The 17,014-nt window shown below is 37.3% G+C and overlaps 1 protein-coding gene across 1 annotated transcript in view; it reads left to right on the forward strand.

The window, feature by feature from the left end:
* LOC306843309 (cell adhesion molecule-related/down-regulated by oncogenes-like) overlaps positions 1-16,398 on the forward strand; it is a 40,561-nt gene extending 24,163 nt beyond the window's left edge. The window contains exons 10-19 of the mRNA XM_079374702.1: positions 876-989; positions 1,788-1,994; positions 3,320-3,501; positions 5,346-5,451; positions 7,474-7,596; positions 9,015-9,206; positions 12,218-12,513; positions 13,020-13,099; positions 14,155-14,417; positions 14,620-16,398. Of these exons, the coding sequence (XP_079230828.1) occupies positions 876-989; positions 1,788-1,994; positions 3,320-3,501; positions 5,346-5,451; positions 7,474-7,596; positions 9,015-9,206; positions 12,218-12,513; positions 13,020-13,099; positions 14,155-14,417; positions 14,620-14,774 (1,718 nt within the window). The 3' untranslated portion in view covers positions 14,775-16,398. The remainder of the gene's footprint in view (positions 1-875; positions 990-1,787; positions 1,995-3,319; positions 3,502-5,345; positions 5,452-7,473; positions 7,597-9,014; positions 9,207-12,217; positions 12,514-13,019; positions 13,100-14,154; positions 14,418-14,619) is intronic.
* Positions 16,399-17,014: the final 616 nt, after the last annotated feature.

Genomic DNA, 17,014 nt, shown 5'->3' on the forward strand with positions numbered 1-17,014 from the left:
TCTATCTATCTATCTATCTATCTATCTATCTATCTATCTATCTATCTATCTATCTATCTATCTATCTATCTATCTATCTATCTATCTATCTATCTATCTATCTATCTATCTATCTATCTATCTATCTATCTATCTATCAATAGAAGAGTTTTAAATTATAGTAAAAATTTACAATATTAATATTTTTACTGTATTTTTGAGCAAATAAATGCTGCCTTGGTGGGCGTAAGAGAAACAATTATTACCATCTCCAAACTATTAAATGGTAGTGTATGTGATTTATATAATATAATATTATACTATATTCTATAGCACATGTAAGTAATTAATTTACATTTTACATAATTTACAGTAATAAAGAAATATGATGCAATGAATTTTCATGATTGCATTGGCAAATATTTTGATATTTTCTAGCTCATGCATTTATTTAAAGTAAGCATAAGAAATAACTTTTGCCTTTGCTACTTGCTGCTCATAATGCACACTTTTTGTTTGGTTAAAAAAGAAAAAAAGAAAAAGTCCAACCATGTTTTCCATCATAATACAGCATGATCACCAACAGCAACATTATGAATCGAGTCAAGTCACCTTTATTTATATAGTGATTTTAACAATACAGATTGTGTCAAAGCAGCTTGACAGTATTAAATAGGAAAATAGTCTGTCAATAATGCAAAAGGACAATAGTAAACACTCAATTTTCAGTTAAAAGGCAGTTCATCATTGAATTCAGTAACGTCATCATCCAGCTCAGTTGATTTTAAATAGTATCTGTGCAATCAAATCGACGATATCGCTGGAAATGAAGTGCCCCCAACTAAGCAAGCCAGGGGCAACAGCGGCAAATCAACTTTTCTTTCTCTTCCTCTCAGAGAGGACGTCTTCTAATAAGAACCCCTCCAAGGCTCCGATTGTGTCTCTTCCAGAGAAAGCACTAGAAGATAAAACCACCAACACTTACTATGGAGTGGTCATACATGACAGAGGTAGGGGGACGGTTACACCACTATTACACCACAAAGGTCTGTCTTCTGCTTGCTAATGATCAGTAATGTACTTACCCTCCAAGAGTAGTTCACCAAAAAATGAAAATCCTCATATATGTTCCGTGGAGCACAAAAGGAGATATTTTGAAGAGTGTTCATGCTTATTTCTTCATACAGTGAAACCATTTTGTGACCAGGCACCAAAAAACTTCACAGAAGTTTAGTCCACACAACTTATTTTGAGGCTTCCGAAGCCAACTTTCTGGTCATAATATGCTTTCATATATGATAAAGAGTGCAAGAAGATTCTTCAAAATGTCTTCTTTTGTATTCCATGTCAAAATACGAAATGAGGGTGAGTAAATGTTCACTTTGGGTGAAATAATAATCTTATAAAATGCACAGGGACTCACAGATGTGTGAGATGCATTTCTGTAAATAGAGTTTGAGTGTGTGCGTGTGCAGATTTAGATTTTAATGGGTATGGACCCAGTTTTATTTGCCACATAAATTTTGCTCTGTCTTTCTCTCTCTGCTTGCGTCTATGGCTCAGAGCCCATTCAGTAAGTACTCAATTGAATCTGGCATGCTGTCGGTCTGGTGTGTGTGTGTGTGTTGGTTTATTTTATTTTTGTCTGCTCTTTTGGTCTTTTCACTGATGGATGTTGAGGTTACATCTCGCACTTGACATGAAAACTGCTGTTTATTTTTGGAAGACACAATAATTAGATCTTATAGTTTGTGTTTACTTTTTTTTTTTTTCTTCCAAACTTCTAATTGGTTGGTTTCATCCCTAAGTTCCCGAGGCCCCAGACCGCCCAACTATTTCTATGGCGACAGAAAGCTCTGTTTATGTCACTTGGATCCCACGAGCCAATGGTGGCTCTCCAATCACGGCCTTTCGCGTGGAGTACAAGAAGCAGGGCAGAAGTGGGGACTGGATCATCGCGGCCGATAATATCTCACCACTTAAACTGTCTGTGGAAGTGCGCAACCTGGAACCAGGTAAGGTTACACCAGGATTTCCACAGGGTGATGCCCAGACCTATTATTTAAATGCAATACCAGTCAAAAGTTTTTGAACAGTAAGATTTTTAATGTTTTCTTTTAGAGAAGTTTCTTCTGCTCACCAAGTCTGCATTTATTTGATCCAAAGCACAGCACAATTTTTAAAAATTTTTACTGTTTAAAATAACTGTATTCCATTTGAAATATATTTTAAAATGTAATTAATTCTTGTGATTTCAAAGCTGAATTTTTAGCATCATTACTTCAGTCACAGGATCCTTCAGAAATCATTCTAATATTATGATCTGCTCAAAAACATTTATCATTATTATGTAGAAAACAGCTGTGTAGAATTTTTTTAGGTTTCTTTGATGAATAGAAAGTTCAGAAAAACAGCATTTATCTGAAATAGAAATGTTTTGTAATATATAATCATCACTTTTGAGCAGTATAATGCATTCAACAAGGCTCACACAAGGCTAATGTAACAAAAGCTTTTTATTTCATATAAATGCTGATCTTTGGATCTTTCTATTCATCAAAGAATCCTGAAAAAATTTACTCGGCCGTTTTAAATATTGATGATAATAATAATAAATGTTTCTTGAACTTGCAAATCAGAATATTAGAATAATTTCTGAATGATCATGTGACACTGAAGACTGGAGTAATGATGCTGAAAATTCAGCTTTGATGACAGAAATAAATGACTATTTAAATAGAAAGCAGTTATTTGAAATAGAAAAAAATATTTCACAATATTATTGCTTTTGCTGTATTTTGGATCAAATAAATGCAGGTGAGCAAAAGAGAATTCTTTAAAAACATTAAAAACCTTACTATACTATTCAAAAACTTTTGACTGGTAGTGTATATTATTTGGGTCACACTGGTAACACTTTAGTATAGGGACCAATTCTATGTGCTTTATAAGTACTGATAAACAGCCAATATGGTAGTAATGTGCACCTAGTTAATAGTAAGAATTGGCCCCCAAAACTATAGTGTTAGCATTATTTTAATAAGTATGGATAGTTAAATTGTATTTTAATTAATAATGAGATTATTTTTATTATTATTCAATATTAAAAAGTAACGGAAATACTGTTTTGTAATTAGCCAGTAATGATTTTTTCCCCCACATTTTATTCCATCCAAAAACAATGTCTGTGTGTAAATCCAGTTGCACATGACATGCGTTTGAAAATCTGCAAACTTAAGAAAACCACATCCAAATCCGGTCCAAATTACTGGGGACCTAAATGGACGATTAGCATTATACGAAAATATAAAAATCTCATTTGGTCTAATAAATCTTTCAGGTTCCACATACCGTTTCCGTGTCATTGCCATGAATACCTATGGTGAAAGCCCTGCTAGCGCCACCTCCAGGCCGTACCAGGTCTCCATGTCGAGTCCTCCTGTCTCAAACCGTCCAATCACTGGCCCTCACATCTCCTTCACTGACGCTGTCAGCGATACTCAGATCATGTTACGCTGGACTGTGAGTACACTTGCAGTACATTTACACTATCTGCCAAATAAAGCACACTAACTCTGCACCAAAACCTCAGCTGCCCATTTTAAGGTGCACTGCTGACACTAGGATGTTACTAACAGTACTCAACAAAATATACTATCGTTCCGGCTAAAATAAAAGCAGCTGCAAGTAAAGGACCTCACAAGGTTTTGGAACAGTTTCTGTCAGGCACTCAATAACTCCTCACTGAATAAACTGTGAGTTTTCCTATCATTCCGTGCTTCTGTATGTGTATTATTAGCACATTAATCTTAAAAAGGGTCTCACCACTTGTACAAACAAATGTTGTTTCTGGCCTGTTGAAGTAATAACCCTGAACCTCATATTAGCAGCTCAGGGGGTTTAAACTAGCATGTGTGTGTGTGTGTTAATGTTTTAGAGATATGCCTGTTATATCTAATGGCCAATTTAATTACAATCACATTTCATGCTTAATTCGAAAATGGGAGTATAAAAAGTGTCCAGAACTAACCACATAACAAGTTCACTCCCCGGTTTGTTCTTTGCAGTGCCAGTTGTGCTGAAGTGTTTTTCAGCACGTTAGCAGAGTATTCGCGTGTGCGCTTTTCCAGGCGCTGTGTAGTAGATTTCCCATCAGCCTCTGAGAGCCACCCCAGAATGCCCAAACAGACCTGTAATTGGCAATGGTTACTGGTGCAAGTTTTGCAGGAAAAGGTGTGTGTGTGTGAGTTTAGGAGCAGATTAGGAATCCTTATCCTACCTTAACGAATGGAACGGACTGAGTGAGTTAAGCTTTTTTTAGAAGACAGACAGATGTGTCTTAAAGGAGTAGTCCATCTAGAAATGAAAAATTTGCCTTTTACTTGCCTTCATGTCATTTCAAACCTGTCTCACTTTCTTTTGTGGAAAAGGAAATTATTTTGGAAGAATGTACTTACAGTTAGAATGACTTGAACATTTTATGTTAAGAAAATAACATGAAAACATTATAAAAGTAGTCCATAAAACTTCAGCAGTTCATTTCAGGTCATACAAAAATGTGTGAGAAATGCATCAAAATATCATTGCTGACTGATAATCTGGATTCTGGATTGAATCAAGTGTTGAATTTGAAAAACCAATCATTTGGTGAATTCGGTCAACTACTTCTTTCAAAAAGATTAAAGTGACCCTATTGTGGATTTTTGAAAATGAGCTTTCATGCAGTGTGTGACACAGCTCTAAGTGAATGAAAACATCCTGCAAAGTTTTAAATCTGAAAGTGCACCGTGTATAAAGTTATTGCCTCTCAAAAGAAAGAGTCGGCTCTGAATCACTGAAACGAGTCGTTTTTAAAACGAATCCTAATATCGCCTAATATTCAGCTTGGTCTGAATGAAAATGCAAATTCATTCTTTGCCACTAGGTGCTGCTTTTGGAGCGTAAAAATATCAGTTTCCCCCGGTAACGCTACACAAAGCAGCACTGAGCCAAAGTCTCTTTAAGACAAGTCATGTCACTCGGCGGCCATCTTTGAAACGCCTCTTGGGCATGCAAGTGCATCAGTTTGAATGGGGAAACATCAAATTCTCCAAAACTGTTCACTAAGCTTACGATTAAATTTCATGAAAATGAGAAGGGTCAGGGAAAGGTTGGAAAATGGTCATGTAAAACTAAATTATGACTGTTTATGATGCAGGTAACCATGACTAACATTATTAGTAGACTTCAGAAAATAAAGTGATGCAAGTGTGTACATTATGGCCTTTTTAAGCAGAGCAGGATGTGTTGATTCTAGTTAAATGTTCTTATCTTTGATGGCATAGTGTATATTGAAGAAAAACAATTTTTTCCACTCTCTTTCATAGTACACTCCCTCCAGTAATAACAACACACCCATCCAGGGATTCTACATCTACTATCGGCCAACAGACAGCGACAATGACAGTGATTATAAGAGAGATGTGGTGGAAGGTGAGATCATGGTGTCTTTCTTCAGTTATTGCTCTTATTTCACAGCTTCTTTCACAATACATAAACAAACGGATGTGAAACATTCAAATTTCATTCTTTGAGAATATATAATAAATAATAAATGATAAGAGAGACGTGAAACAAACACAGCTGTACAGGAAATTATTTGCCTGGGACAGTGGTCAGTTGTAGAGTTTATTAGACGTTACACACAAGTATTTGACAGATAAGTGCTACAATTGACCAATCAGAATGAGGTATTCCTGAGAGCCGTGTAGTATGAATGTGTAATGTATATTCGGGCTCAGAGGGGGCGGGACAACGAAAGCGTAATCTGCTGATTGATGTGTAGTGAGTTGTGCGCTCAGAGTAATGAGTCTGTGTAAAATGTGTTTTTAAGAAATGGCTGCCATACTAATGGGCCTGAACTGAAACCCAACACTGACCGCTCAAGTTTCTGAGAGGAATGTTAACTGCCGTCGCCTCTCCTCCGCCTCCTATTTTTACTTTTTACCCCCTCTTTCTCTCTGTTCACATTGGCCCCTCAAACCTCTCCTCGTCTATCCACACAACAAGCTGTCAGAAACACACTGGGCAGATAAGATGCCTTCATATACGTCTCAGCGTTTACAGAAACCTCAGGAGTGTGTCCTACAAATGGTTGGTTTTAAAGTCAATGTGAAATGCTGTTTGCAACCCATTTTACTTTCATAATCTGACATATTTGTAAGTGAAACATGAAAAATTTTACATTATTTGAATCATAAAAAACTGATTGGATCATGAATTAGGATTTGCATTATGAAAGTAAATAGGGTCATTTTAACCCTATATAAACCCTAATGTATCATATTTCATACACTATTTTCAAAAGCCTCTAAATGATCAACATGATCAAAACATTGCAGAAAAACCTCTTGTGCGCTATATATTGATTGATAGTTTATATTTTTTAGCAAGTAAAAGACGTTTTAGTATAATTCTAAAAATATTGTCCTATTAATGAGCCATAACAATACTCAAACACTTGTCTAAGTGTTCAATGTTCCGTTCAATAAAAATTCTGACTGGCTTATGTCAGGCTTTTTAACTTTAAACGCATAATAAATAAAACTGTCCTTTTAATCATTGATTTCAACTTTTTATATTAAATTAACAAAATTCTTTAGTCAAAGTGTCTGTAAGCACATGTTTTTATAAACGTTCAATCAGATGTAACCACTTTGATTAATTTTGGTAAGTTTGTAAGTCTTTTTGACTGATTCAATACAAGAATTGGTTCAAAAGAGTCATTTGTTCCCGAATCAGACTACACTAGCTGTGCTGTATATTTATTTTAATGAATACCCAGCAAAAACAATGTTATAGGAGACATTTTTAGGTATTATATTTGTATTATTTTGTTGTACGCTAACTTTTTATCTCATCACATCCAATTCCGATTCAGCAGTGGTGCTGACTAGCAGTATAGGAAACACTGATAGTTGTGTGCGCAGAGGAAAAAGTGTACTAAGAAGCCTGTGATGCTTTTTTCATGTTTGTGCGAGTCTGTGTGTTTTGCATTTTTCTCTCTCATTATGCAGCACAGCAGCTGGTCATTTAACACCATGCCTTCACTGTGTTAAAAAGAGAAGTGTGCTACACAAATAAAATATTGTGGCACAAACTGAAATTAGAGAGCTGACTCTCAACATACATAAGTGACTGTGGCGAGCGGCTGCTACGATATGTGAGTGTGTATGTGTACTCGGGGCCCTGAGTGTGTTCAGTGGGAATACTGGAGCCAGGCCAGAACAAACGTTAAGCTGCCTTATAAGGAGCCTGTATGCAGCATAGCAACTGTCTGAATCCTTCTGGGACACTGTGAGAATGAAAGGGCGAGAGTGTGTGTGTGCAAAAGAGAAAAATGAGATTGAGAAAATGAATTGTGGTTTGGAGAGAACAACACGTGCTTTGAGAAAAGCCTTTCTCATTCAGCGGAGTCACTCTCATTGCCTCTCTTTTCCCGCCTCCTTCTCATAGGCTTCAAATTCTGGCACTTGATTGGTCAACTCCAACCCGAGACGTCGTACGACATCAAGATGCAGTGCTTTAACGACGGCGGCGAGAGCGAATATAGTAACGTCATGATCTGCGAGACCAAAGGTGAGAAACTGAAGTACCGTCACAGGAAAGCTATATTTAACATGTAGACAGGAACCCATAAAGCCCCTGCGGTAATGACAGAGGAGAGCGAGCTATCGTTTTATTAGTAGCTAGACAAAGAGAGATATTGTGATATCACTGATAACTGCCCTAATGCAGCACTGTTGAAATCAAACCAGCATAGCAGGTTAGCAATGGCCTAACAACCACCCAGAACACCCTAGCAATATAGAGTGCAACAGTGCTGCCCAAACTTTTTATCTGTAAGTATTTTTACCATTAATTTTTCCTGTAGGGATTTTTAAAAGGTCTTTCTTTCAGAACCATTAGCCATTAACCAAACCAAACAGTTACGAGGTGAATCAGAACATTACAGAACTTTGATTTGAAGGAAAAAAGTATTTGAAAACCAGACAAAAAAAAAGACAAAGGTACAAGACTGTGTGCTTAATGTCTTCAATGAGAGAAAGAACTACAAAGCATTGTGAATTACATAACTGAATTAAAAACAATGGAGAAATATAAATAAACTGATCTAAATGTGATATGTATATAGAAACAAAATATTGCGAAAGATGCATATTATGCATACAAATGTTATGTAGCTTGAGTAGGCATGTAAACTACGTCATTAAAGGTGGGGTAAGTGATTTCTGGTAGCCAATGTTGACATTTGAAATCACCAACAAACACGCCCCTATCCCAAAAGGGTCTTGCCCCTATTTTGAGAGCGCCGCCCCACACATACGTAAGGCAATGATTAGTTCTGTGAAACAAAGCAAAACTAATGTTACTCACCTATCGAGAAGAAACAAAGCAATCTCGGCGCCTGATCGCAGGCCTTCCCGCTCCTTGAGTTCTCTCCAGTGCTGGAAAGCTGGTCACAAATATCTGATTGGTGGAGATTTGTCTGTAGAATTATGGGTAATGTAACTTTTCACCTGGAAGAGGTTCACAAAATTAGTTGAAGTAGCATGGCTTCGACAAAAGCAATACTGTTGATTAACGACGTTGATTAAGTAATTCGAGTTACGTAATCGGATTACTTTTACCAAGTAACTAGTAAAGCAACACATTAGTTTTACATTCCACAAAATCCACACCAAATATTCTATCATCTGTATAGGAGTGCGCCAAAACGCCAAAACTTCAAACACCTTATTACCCACATTTTGTGCTGATGACAACATTTGCATCCTACACACTGTACACATATCCTAGCGTATGTGTAAAAAACAAAGTATACTTTGGGCTTTAAGTATTGTGTTAATGAATTTTTCCAGGGCTAGCAGTATTTATTTTTGTAAGTGTTAAAAACACTAAATCAGTAACCAATATATGTAGTACTTCTTTTGAAAGACATCCAGATGTTTCATCCCTTCGAACTCACTTTCTTCTATTTTTTTTTTCCCCTTCAGCCCGTCAACCTCCAGGTGTGCCCAGCCAGCGCCCCATAACCCCTCCAGGCTTTTTCCCCGCAGATACACCCAGCCAGCCGGGCGGCCTGCTCTACCTGATCGTGGGCTGCGTTCTGGGCGTCATGGTGCTCATTCTGCTGGTCTTCATTGTCATGTGCTTGTGGAGGAACCGACAGCAGAACAGTCTGCATAGTAAGTGACACTTCCTGTTTACTTCCTGGTCTAGGTTTTAGTTTTTGTCCATATACTTGTTGGGGCTGCTGAGAACCAAAGTACTGAATGATAACTAAGAAAACTAAAACTGTCCAAAATGCTTACAATGTTTTTTTAAGGTGTATATTTTTTGTTGCTTTTGTAAGTATCAATATCTTTTGCAGCTACTGTTGTTAATATTATATTTAGATGTAGTAATGAGACCAGCAGCGCTGTGTTGTTTTAGTTTATGTAGTATTTCTGTAAGGTTAAGAGAGGTTATGTTATGTCAATAAATTCTTTATGAAATTGAGTTAGAGTCCACCTCCTGATCCAGGCCTGGTTTTCATTGCCTCTCCTCGACAGCCGGCCCTTTGAAGTTTTCTTTCTTTCTGTCTTTTTTTCTCTCTCTTCCACTCTCAATGAGATTGAGTAACAGAATAAACAGTGCTGGCCACAGTGGTGTGTATAAGTAGTAACACAGACACACCTCCCCCTGAAATAGGCCACAAATGGGCCTGCTGACTTTAATCTCACACACACTCCAGTTTGCTACTAGTTGGTTTTTCATGTGTGTTTGGCAAAAGCATTATAATTTCATATTTGTGCTTTTACTTCAGCATTTTTAATGCAATATTGACATCATGACTATAATTTATTAGTGTAGTTATGTTTTGTGAGTTAACCTCTTAAGTCTAAAAAAAAAAATTATATTTCATTCATAAGTTATGCTATGTCCTTGGTTGAGGACATCGGGACTCAATTTCTTAAAAAAAATAAAAAGACACGAATGAACATGCGTAGGCAAAAACAATAGATTTTTTTAAATCACCAATACATTTTTAAGTTTTTTTTTTTTTTTTTTTTTTTTTACCAAACTTTGTATAAAGATGATACCATATACCTTTTTTCTTTCTGCAAAATGTGTGTAAAATGGCCATAAACAGGTTTTCTCATAAACAATGTATCTATAAACTAAATCTAATTTGCATATTAATGTGTTTTTGGGGGAACATGTAATGAAAAAATAAGTGTAATAATGGGAGTAATAATTGACCAGATTTTCATAATAATATATAATATTTCTTAGGGAAAGAAATTATATTTCAATATTCTATGTCTCCCAAAATGCGCAATAAACATGCTTTTAGTCCCGGTGTAACAGAAAGTCATATTTTGATTTGAAACCCCATAACAATTTCCTGAGATGTTGATTTATGACACAATTTAAAAATTAGACCGCTTTAAATGATAATTACAAAATATTATCATATTTCCATAAGAGTGTCACTAAATTAATTTCAGACAATTTTGAAGACCAAGGAGAGGGAGTGGTCATGGTGAAACATCCAATCATTTGGTATCTCTGAAAAGTCCCGAATGTGTCTGTACAGGACATCCAGACTTAAAACTGTGGCATGTACAGTCTCAGAGAAATTTACTAAAATATAATGTCCTCTTATGAGGCCGCAGGGTCTTAAGAGGTTAATATTTTCAAAAAAAAAAAATATTGGATTTTACCATTTATACTGCTGTTTAAAAGTTTGGATTCGGTAAGATTTGTTTTTCTTTTGAAAGTGTCATATGCTCACCAAAATTTATTTGATAACAAAATACAGCAAAAACAGTAATATTGTGAAATATTATTACCCTTTAAAAGAACAGTTTTTAATAGTATATTTTACTGTAATTTAATCCTGTTTTGCTAATTCCAAATTTTCAGCATCGTTACTCCAGTCTTAAGGTCATTGCACACCAAGTCAGAAATTTTCACACGTTAAAAAATAAATATGACCTCACGTTGTGTCAATAACATTTACACACTAGCTGGGTTTCCATTACTGTTCAAATTGCGCAAATTAAAATTGCGAATTGACAATACGCCTAATGGAAACGTGTCAATTTCGGAAACGCGTTTTTCGAAAAACTAAAAAAAGGAATATTTCGCAAAACTGCAATAAACGTTTTTTTTTTTTTTTTGCATTTACAGGTCACACGGTGTACATAAAAAGCCATATGATCATTCTTCAATGTACTATAACCTCCAAGAAACACTTCATGCGTGGCCACTCTCAAGTAGCTAAAAGGGGCTTTCCTTGCTATTAATGCTTGGACAATTTACACTGCACACGTCTGCGGTGCAGTGTGGCTCTGATACGGCCACTGAAGCTGATTGCGGCCAGTCTAGTCAATGCTTGTGTTTATTCCAGCCGTACCACGCACGTTTCTGAAGAGGTTCTCCGCGTTGCTTCTGTAAAGATACATGAATCTGCCTCCTTTGAATAAATATAGCCAAAATAAGTAAAAATCCCACCAAAATCTGTTGCCATGACTTATCGCGAGAGGCAAAAGGTTACGTTTTAGTTGCATAACATTGGTTAATGGAAACGCCGTCATTTCGCAATACATTTTTATCAACATTTATAAAATATCACCAAAAGTTTTGCGTAAATCTGTAATGGAAACGCGCCTACTGCCTCCGAAACTTTAGTCCATCATAGAAAAAATTCGGATCAGGTTAGATTTTCTGTGTTTTCTCATCCGTAGCAAGCATTTTCATAGGAATGGATGTCAAATATGAAAAGAAAAGAAAAATAACGCAAGTGTGCAATGACCTTTTGTGTAACGTGATCCTTTGGAAATCATTCTAACATGCTGATTTGCTGCTCGAGAAACATTGATTATTGTTATCAATGTTGAAATGCTGCACAGATATTTTTGTGGAAACAGGATTTTTTGATGAATGGAAATGGAAAGCATTTATTTGAAATATTTAGTGACATTATAAATGTCTTTACTGTCCTAGATGAATAAAAGTATTCGTTTCTTGGGGAAAAACCCTGAACTTACCCAAGATTTTGAATGGTATAAAAGTTTGAACTTTTGAATAGCAGTGTACAATAATTACAGAACAATTAACAAATAGTTTTAGATAAGAGTTCGGCATGTCACACAACAGGATGACAACTACCCATTACAAAACATACTAACATAAAACATATTCTCTATAGAATACGACCCTCCAAGTTACCTGTACCAGTCTGCAGAGATGAACGGTTATGTTCTGGAATATTCCACGCTGCCGGGCTCCAGCCATGTGAATGGAAGCGTACACACGGGCTGTGGACATGCCGCTCCCATGATGCCCCAAGCCTGCCATCACCTCCACCACAAGCTGCCCAACGGTCTGGCTTTGCTGAACGGATCAGGAGGCCTCTACCCTCCTGGGCATCCGCACACACATGACGGCTCGCTGCCCCAAAACACCACGGAGTACGATCACTCACATCCTCAACACCTTCATAACGTGAGTGTGCATGTGTGGTTGTATTTATACTCGAGTAGTAATCGAGTAGAAATAAAGTGCCTCCCATGAAGTTTTTGTGTTGTAGCTGTTACTGTATTGTGGAATGCTGTATTAACCAATTAGCATCCAGAACCATTATAAATCCATTTTACAGAGCAGTGTAGTACATAATGTAGCATGGTATAATGTTTTATTCACTAGACATATTTACATAATACATTGTAATACAGTACACTAGTATGTTGTGTTATAGTATAGTGTAGCCTGATAGTATAACATGGTACTTTACAGTATGGTGTAGCATCAAATATAGAATAGTAAAAGGCCAGTTTAAGGCAGGTTTTATGGCCATTTTTACATCCATGATCCATCTGCTCCCAGGTATAATTTTTCTTATAGTGTAGTTTAGTGATACTGAGAGTAAGAAACAGTGCTATAAAGCACTAATATGTGACTGGAAGTGGAAAACGGCTAGTGTTATATCTGATGTGTGTTTGCTGTGGCAGGGAGGAGGTATATACACGGCTCTGCCCCAAAACGACTCGTCGGACTGCATGAGCTGTCAAAACTTCTGCAACAACAACAGGTGAGAGAGCGAAATGTAATACTGAAAAAGTCAAGCCCAGTAGCTTGTTAATGTTTGCTGTTTACATGCCTGCAGAATTATGTTTTGCTCAGCACGCCTCCAGTCAGCAAACCAATCATCTGTTCCATCTGGTTCTCATTTCACCCCTGACCTGAGCTTATTCTGTTCTGGGCTAAACACACACGCATACACACATGGCGACTCCCCTCGATGAGGCTTGTTTGTGTACTCTAGTGTGTCCGGCAGTAACAGTTTACACTGAACGCACCCTTGCTACAGTCTTAATGAGCGCAGTGTTTATTTAGCCGCGGCCAGCGGGAGAGCTGAGGGAAATCCTTCTGAATGGAGCTGATATCAGCGTACCAACTAACCGTGTGCATCTGTGTACGCTTTATATCCCTGATTACTTCTTGAGTGAGCATACAGTTATCTGCATGTGTATTTATACTCTCAGGTATTGTTTGTTTATGTGAGCATGTGTGTGTGTGTGTGTTGAAGCCTCTGTGTCTTATCAGCATGTGCAAACACACAGAGACACAGGCTGTTGAGTCTGGTCAGGCAGCGTAGAGACTCGCGGAAATAAATCTGTGATCTCAGATGCGATCAGAGTTTGACATTGCAGAGATGCTTGTTTCAGCTGGTACACAGGCTCAAGCTGTACTATAATGGTTTTATTCACAAAAAATACATCAATCAATCAATTCTGTTTTTACTCACCCTTATATGCTTCTGAACCTGTGTGACTTTCTTTTTCTTTTCTGTGTGAAAAACTGAAATAGTTTTTTTGCACAAAAAAATTAGAAGACAAAAATAAAGTTCTTGAAATATAGTGCAATATACAGTATATTCATATGCAGCACTTTTATGATACTTTTTGGTTGTTTTTTTGGCCAAAAACCTCTCCTGCTGGTAAAAGAACATAAGTTTATATCTGTGTTTTCATGAGACTATCTAGAAAAATGCTTAGTTTAATGTTTGGTTAAACAAATTCAAGTTTGAGCCTCGACACGTGCGGTGGCCCTTATTTACGTCTTGCGTTTGTGTTTTGCGAACAGGTGTTACACAAAAACCAATGGCACTTTCTCAGGCGGCACTCTCCCTCTAATGCACCGCGTGGCAGCACGCCAACCTGACGGGCTGGAAATGATGCCCCTCAACCCCGTTTTGTCTCGCTGCCATGGACGTGACAGCCCGCAGCTCAACGGCTCCCAGGAGAGAGATCCAGCCGAAGAGGCAGAGGAGGGCAAGGCTCCACCCCTTTCCCAGAATGCCCCTGGTCTGACAGTGGAAACAAAGTCCACCCTCGAGCAGCAGAGAGGTGAGAGAGTTTCAGGGCAATAAAGAGCTCTCTGATTCACTCCGCACTCCCTCTGAATGAGGAAAGTCAGTGTTTCTTCTTGCTCTTCAGGAAATTACTGCATTGGCAAACTGTAAATTACCCATCATGCAATATTATTTTACCTGACTAGACTGCTGCATACTAGAGTTAGTGCATAAATCTGTTTGTGTGTGTGCAACAGGAGTTCAGCCCGTGCAGCATGAAGACTCGGAGGGTCCTGTGGTGTGTTGGGAACGGCTGGGACTGCCTGATCTGGACTGTAAGGAAAAAACAGCCTGGATCTCTACTGGAAGCCTGACTGGAGATCTCATCCAGCCTACCATGCAAGAGATCTGAACACGTCTAAACCAGAAAACACTTGTGCATCAAACACACTAAACACAAGAAAGAGAACGAGAGAAATTGGGACATGAACTAATTAAAAAAAAAAAAAGAAATGGCCAGTGATGGATTGGTCAGAGACATTGTGTGACTTGAAATGGACACTAAACTGACTGCTTACAGAGCTGGAGAAGACCGACAAGAGAAAGAAGGATGAAAGAGACTTTTAGGCAAAAATGATGGAAGACTCAAAGGCTGAAATGATCCCACTTGTGAGAGGACTTTTAAAAGTAAAAGCAAAAACTCTTTAGATGACTTATTTATTTTTTTGTAGTAGTAAAATAATATTTCATATGAATGTATCTGTTGTAAGAAAAAAGTTTGTCTTTTATATTATTTATGCTTTTTTTTTTGATGATGAGAAACTTTTTATTTTTTGTTGTTTATTTGACTTTATTTTTTATTTTTTTGTTTGTTCCACACAGTGTGGAGTTTAGCCATTGTATGTGTAAAGTTTTGTAATAATATAAAGAGAAGATTAAGTATTACACCTATCCATTTCCTCCTCTGAAGTTTTAATGCTATACCGTACTTTACGCTCTCAAACTGACAAATTTTGACGAATATTAACAGTTTCATATGGCCCCTCAACATGTTTTATTGCACCCCTAAAACACATGTAATCCACAGCTGGAACCTAGGATGCCTGTAAGCTCGCATCTAAAACATTGGGTTTTGCGGTCTTCACCTAGCCTAAAATTAGTTTGCTCCCTCTATAATCAATAAAGCGGTCTGCACCGTCGGTGCCTGAGGGATATCAGAAATATCTGCTCAAGTATCCGGTAATTGCAACGGCTCTTTGAAGTTTCCCACAGTCAATCCCCGCAGCCTCCCAGCCACACCTACTCGCTGCTCTCCACACAACCATAAACAAACATGCGAGTGCTTGAATGACCTTTTGACCTTTCCAGACTGTGTTGAAAGGCACTGGTCGTGTTGACATCGCGTGAGTGTTTTGGTTTGGTTGCTTAGTGGAGCTCATTACTGCGGTCTCCTTATTTCAGCTTCAGATGTGGTTTATACTCAAGTTGACTGTCTACATAAGCAGATTCCCAAAGGGTGGATTGTGCATTGTCATGTTTTACAGATGATTTCAGACTGGCTGGATTAAGATGTGTTTTCGTAATTCCATCTATCATGGGATATCACATCAGGATTTTTTTCTTTTTGGAGATACGAGAGCTTGATGTGATATGGAAACATACCGTGACTTTCAGACCCCAAACCATCCTCCACCATCATCCATAAAGAGCATTTACTGATACTGGGCTTCAAAAATGTCTCCTGAACTTTTGCACTGATCACTGACAACTTAATGATGATACAAATGAATTATATGTTCCCTTAATGTCATCTTGACCTCCCTATTCACATAGAGACTCCTGGCTACACCCTTCCTGTAAAAACACATAGAAAGGCAAATGCTCTCCATACACAGCTCTGATGCATGCTCTCCATCTATAGCTCATCCAAAGCATACTCTAACAGTATTATAAGAAAACAGATAAGCTAATATTCCTGGTATAAAATACATCCACTAACTATTTTATGTTTATTAAAGAAAATGTTTTCATGTCAACATTATGAGTGTTTTACAAGTTTTTCAGTATTTCCACAAGGGGCAGTATAGCAGGAATTGGTGTAAATTAATTATTTTATTATCAGTTTTCGCTGTTGTCATGGTGGAGAAACATGTCGGAGAGAATCTTGTTACTAAACAAATTGAAGTCAATGTTTATAGCAACGTACCTAAATATTAATCCAGATATTTGAATGCTATTGTATTGCACCCTAGAGTACTGGGGTTTGTGCTGCCAGAAGAATGCAAAAATACAGAAAGTTTTCTACACTACACTTATTTGACCACTGATTGAAAAGAACGATTGCACCCACTTCTTACCATCACATTTCAAGACTTTTTAAAGAAATTGTTTAGAAGTTCACTGCTAAATGTTAATAAGTCATTAATGTTCCCATTTTAACTTGAAAATTAGCTTAATTGTTCTAAAAAAAAACAGATAAAGATTTATTGTATGTGGTCTACCTTAATATTCATGAGCTAAGCCTTTGTCATGTTATGAGATTATAACTTGCCTAAGCATGACTGGGATGTTGAACCTCTGTATATTTTGGCCTGAGTTCTAAGTAAAGCAGGTTGGTTGGAGTGGATATTGGCTAACAGAGCTGTCAGCTTT

The sequence above is a fragment of the Barbus barbus genome, assembly GCF_936440315.1.
Source record: "Barbus barbus genome assembly, chromosome: 23".
NCBI lineage: Eukaryota > Metazoa > Chordata > Actinopteri > Cypriniformes > Cyprinidae > Barbus > Barbus barbus.